This window comes from Protobothrops mucrosquamatus, unplaced genomic scaffold (assembly GCF_001527695.2).
Source record: "Protobothrops mucrosquamatus isolate PMUCROS unplaced genomic scaffold, P.Mucros_1.0 scaffold4893, whole genome shotgun sequence".
Taxonomy (NCBI): Eukaryota; Metazoa; Chordata; class Lepidosauria; order Squamata; family Viperidae; genus Protobothrops; species Protobothrops mucrosquamatus.
The window spans coordinates 15,288-20,703 of NW_015390780.1; the positions used below are offsets into that span (position 1 = coordinate 15,288).

Consider the following 5,416-nt stretch of genomic DNA (forward strand, 5'->3'; position numbering starts at 1 on the left):
TTTAAAAAGTAGCTTTAAAATTAAAAGCAAGCATTTCCTTCAAATAAATTAGCTTTTTCATGCAATTCTCCAGTGACCTTGAGAACAGCACCATGTTACTTAGGAACGTTTTTTCTAATGTAGTAAAATATTATTTTATCAATTGAATTTATTATTTTTCTTGTATCAGTGTTCCATAGCAGCAAAATTAAAATATTCTACCAAGTCCTTTTACAAAGAAGCAAAGTGTCTCTGCAATTAAAGTGATCCCTTACCACTTCAAATGTTCCATTACTCATCAAACATAATTGATTGGGAAGTTTACTGTATCATAACCTAAAGACACCCATCATATACAAATTCCTTTAAAACATCGAACCAAAGAGGGACATATGTTTAACACTGATTTTCTTTAAGCCAACCAAAGACAGAACATAAGGCAGTGGTGGCGAATCTATGGCACGTGTGCCAGAGGCGGCACTCAGAGCCCTCTCTGTGGGCACGCACGCCGTCGCCCCAGTCCTAGGCCTTCAGCTGGATTTTATAAAACCTTTTCGCTTTAGGCCTCCGCCGCCATGTGCAAAAAAAAAAGAGGTTCAATCAATGAGTCAATTTCAACTTCTTGCGGGGAAAAAAAAAGATCTTGCAAAGTTGGAATTGATTGATTGAACTTTTTAATCCCACCCAGTCTGCCGTTACCACCGCAGCCATGCCCAGCCAATGGGCCACACCCACCCAATGGGCCACACCCACCCAATGGGCCACACCCACCCGGCACCCGACAATGCATAAGTGGGTTTGGGGTTGCAGTTTGGGCACTCGGTCTCTAAAAGGTTCGCCATCACTGACATAAGGCCTTTCCTGGCACATGTTTGCTGTTGACTTAAGCGTGGTCAGGGACTAATCTGATTTCCTGCATTCCCATGACATTCAAATACAAACCCAGCATGCTTACAGCTAAAATGGCTGTTGGTTTGGCTGTTGGCCTCTGACTAAGTGAGAAGGATGCGGCTGGCCTGCACTGTTCCTCCGCCTGTGAGCCCAGCAAAGAGGAAGAGGTGCCCTGAACTGCTTTCCCCTTGTGCACAGAGAGCCTCTATTCCACAGCCACAGCAGCCATTGAACCATCTGCACTGAAGTGATTGTGAGAAACCCTGAACCTTCAAAGGCAACCGGGAGATAGGCATAGCGGGACTTCTCTAGTGACACTCATAGAAAATGAAGAACAGCAATTCAGAAGAGGCAAGATTCATGGCTACAACCTGTTGGGAGTCACTTATCACCACAGTTATGGCATGATTACAAATGTTAGAAGGAATACAGAGTATGCCTCCTTATTGTCAGTCTCTACAAACAACAGTATACATGAAGAAGTTTCAAAACTAGGCGATCTAACAATAGTGAACATCCTTAAACCACCTCTGACAGCATGGCCACAGCATGTCCTGAACATCAAGCCTCACCCAACAATCTACACGGGTGACTACAATAGCCACCATATTAATTGGAAATACTGTTCTACTGATGACAACAGTGAATAATTGTCCAATTGGGGTGCATGTTCAATTGATTTTTGATAAAAGATAAGGGCATGTTTAAATTAGTGGAATGGAATTGTGAAACCAATCCAGACTTGTGCTTTGTTAAGAAGGCCCAAACTCTCAGCCAATCCCCATAAACAGGAAGATAATGGATATATTTCCACACAGCCAATACCATCCTATCTTGCTAGAAGTTGGAATCCAAATTCCCCAAATTCACTCTACCCCTAGACCCAAATGGAACTTTCAAAAAGCCAACTAGCCCAAATTTGCCAAAAATCTTTACAAAACTATACAGCGGATTCCACCAATTAGTCAGCATTATCATAGATTTGTGAAGGCAATAATCACCTCAGCAAAAAGATATACCTCAAGGATTTAGGAGAGAGTACATCCCAGAATGGAATGAAGAAACTGAATGGCTTTACCAGATCTTCCTACATAGCGGTGATCCAGAGATCGCTGACAATCTCTTACACAGTGGATACACTCAATGTGATAAATGGGAACAACACACAGAATCACTAAATTTCAGCAAATCCAGCAGGAAAATTTGGCGCCTATTAAGGAAATTGGATGGAGCTAGAAAACCTGCACAACAATCACCCAATGTAAGTCCTGACCAAATAGCCTCTCGAGTTGTAACTCTCTACAAAGCTCCAAGGGTGAAAGGACACTCCTCTCTCATCAAGAAAACGCTTTCAGCTTTTTGACAGTCAAGCTGAATGCTTTCTGAGTACTCTTGTTCCTTCTCTTTAAAGGAAATTGATACTGTCATTGGTAGTCTGATATATGGTAAAGCACCAGACTTCGATAGGATTCATCCAGAATTCCTGATAAACTCTGGGAGGTACACACGGAATTGGATTGGTAAATTCCTCTCAGACACAGTTTCCAACATTTGCCTCCCACCAGAATTCAAAACAGCTAAAATAATATCACTTTTAAAACCTGGCATACCACAAGATAGAGTTGAAAGCTACTACCCATACCACCCTTTTGAGCTCCTGCTACAAACGCTTGGAAAGATTAATTATAAATAGGATAAATCCCATAAAAATGACATTTGCCCATGGAACAAGTTGGCTTCTGACAAGACTGGAGCTGTGTGGATCAGGAGCTAAGCCTAACAGGCTATATTGAAGCAGGATTCCATTGAGGCCTCAAAACTATGGCTGTGTTTATAGACCTAACTGCGGTATACAACACTGTTTGGAAGGATGGGTTGTTACATAACTGTGCCATATTATCCCCTACAAAAAATTCTATCAACTAATTAATAACATGCTGAGTGATAAGTCATTTCAGATAATAATGGGGACAACATAAGTAAGATACACTACATTATTCAACTTATATATATCAGATATGCCGGCACCAAGGGGATGCAAATTTGGATATGCTGATGATTTGGCCATAGCATTACAAGAAAAACCATGGAGGTGGCAGACAGCCTCCTGTCCCAAGATCTTGGGAAAATTTTTCACTGACCGGAGGCTCACTTCTAGCACCAGCAAAACAGTAACTATGTGCTCCCATCTTAACAACCAACTATCATATGAAGTGCTGAAGGTCTACTTAAACAACATCTTACTCCCCTATAATCCTCATCAAAAGTACCTTGGAGTAATATTGGACCAGAGTCTCTCCTATAAGATTTACTCTAGAGAATATGGCAACAAAAATAATACTAGGAACAACATACTCCAAAAATTATGTGGAACTAAATGGGGAGCTTCAGCTGCCACCCTCAGGTCATCAGGCAAGATGCACTAGTGAGAGAATACAGAAAAAATATAAACAATTCACTCTTACCACTGCATGCCGTTCTTCCTCTTTTATCAGCAGGAAGACTCAAATCCAGGAAACCCCCAGTGCCACTTGCACAACATCTGCCCAACAACTTTAATGTCAATTCCCAAAGGAAAGTCAAATGGGTCATTAACACCCAGACATAGGAGGACATATAAATGATGCCACATAAAAAGGTGCCAGGGTTGGAACTACCACATCAGCAATTGACAATCCTGAATAGGATTCGCACCTCACACGGCATCTGACAGGATTATTTGTATAAGTGGGGCATGGTATCCTCCCCTCAGTGTGACTACAGGGTCCCACATCAAACTGTAGATCAGATTGTGAGCGACTGTAAGCTGAGGGCATACGCTGGTCCAGTATCTGATTATTTTCATATAAACAATGCTGCATTTCAATGGTTAGATGGCCTAGACATTGGTATTTGAACATAGACGCAACTAGAACGTTTTAATTTCTAGCCACATAGCTTTTAAAGTAACATGGTGACCTTATTGCAACGCATCTATTCTACACCATATAGAGAAAAGTTGTTTCTTTATTCTCTAGTAAAGAAATGCATGCATTTTCTCCCTTTTGAATACACTTCATTATTAACTCATTCTTTGGTATTAAGCCATGCAGCATAAGATGCTAAACTAATTTGGACCATATTCCTATGAAGTTAACATATTCTTTTGGCATAATTTTTTCATTAAGTAATTGACAATAGCATTTTTCTATATTAAACTGGACTTGATTTTAACATGTGTCTTTGGTACACTACACATTCTGTTTTTGTTTTTAAAAAAAGTATCCTGAACCTGAGAACCGCATCATAACACTTAGGAAAGTACAAAATACAAGAGGCAGTTAAACTGTAACCCAGCCCTGGTCTGAGAAATATAGAACTGATGTTTTTATAGCATAATTTTGAGTTAATTAATTTCTTCAGACAACCTTATACAAAAAACTTCAATCTGTAAGAGCCAAACCAGATTGTTACTCTCTGTGGCATTTATTATCAAGTTTTATATTCTACCTTTCTTTCAAATTGCTTTGAGGATTGTGTGTCTTGACAACAACTTTCCAAATTAGCTTAACTAATTTAAGGGTGCCAGATCTGTGATGCAAATCAAGACTACTACTGCCAGATCTGTGGTTCAAATCAAGACAACTACTGTATGAAATGGGAGCAGAGAGTTAAAGTTTTCTCTACCTCCTTGCTGCTGGCTAGTATTTCCAAACCTACAATTGAATTGAATCTGCAATCCTCTCTAACCTGTTTCATAAAATCATAATCATCATTTTAGCCATTGTCTATCCACTGCAGGGTGAAAACCTCTTCCGCATCTTGAGTTTTCATAAAATATATTGGCTTAAGTCACTTTTGAGTACACATATGTATTGGGTTAAATTGCAGATGTGCTTAAAACTTAGCAGAGAGATTTAATTCAAATATAAAACTATGTTACACCATAGTCATAAAATGTAAAAGAAATACTTAAATTAATAAAGCTTTTTAACCTGAAGAAATTTGCTTTCATTCAGATTGCATAATACAAAAGCAAAACAAAACCAGTGTAAATTAAATTTTTACCTGTCTAAAGTAGTATCAGATCTATATCGATTAAGTCTAGCTTTCTCATCATCCTCCCCTTCTAGGTTCCTATTATTAAGAAAGAAAGATTAATTCATGATAGTTAATAATTATTAATTAATAATTAGTTACCGTCTCACAGAGGTAAGACATCTACCAGCTGATTAGCCAATATAAAATTATCTTTGGAATTATGGAATAAACTAAAGTAAGACAGCATCTCTGTTAATATAATGAATAAAATATAATTAATAATATTGTCTTTAATAACACATTTAATATTATAAAATTATCTTCACAAATAATAATAATAATAATAATAATAATAATAATAATAATAATAATAATAATAGTTGGAAGGGACCTTGGAGGTCATCTAGTCCAACCCCCTGCTCAGGCAGGAAACCCTATACCATTTCAGACAAATGGCTGTCCAGTCTCTTCTTAAAAACTTCCAGTGTTGGAGCATTCACCGCTTCTGGAGGCAGGTTGTTCCACT

At 38.5% G+C, this 5,416-nt stretch overlaps 1 protein-coding gene across 1 annotated transcript in view; it reads right to left on the bottom strand.

Annotated features, from left to right (window-relative positions):
- Positions 1-3,110: 3,110 nt before the first annotated feature.
- The window catches only part of LOC107299418 (sciellin), a 15,546-nt gene continuing 13,240 nt past the window's right edge, over positions 3,111-5,416 (bottom strand). The window contains exons 5-6 of the mRNA XM_015828780.1: positions 4,918-4,986; positions 3,111-3,183 (exon numbers count right to left, since the gene is read on the bottom strand). Coding sequence (XP_015684266.1) covers positions 3,111-3,183; positions 4,918-4,986 — 142 coding nt within the window. The remainder of the gene's footprint in view (positions 3,184-4,917; positions 4,987-5,416) is intronic.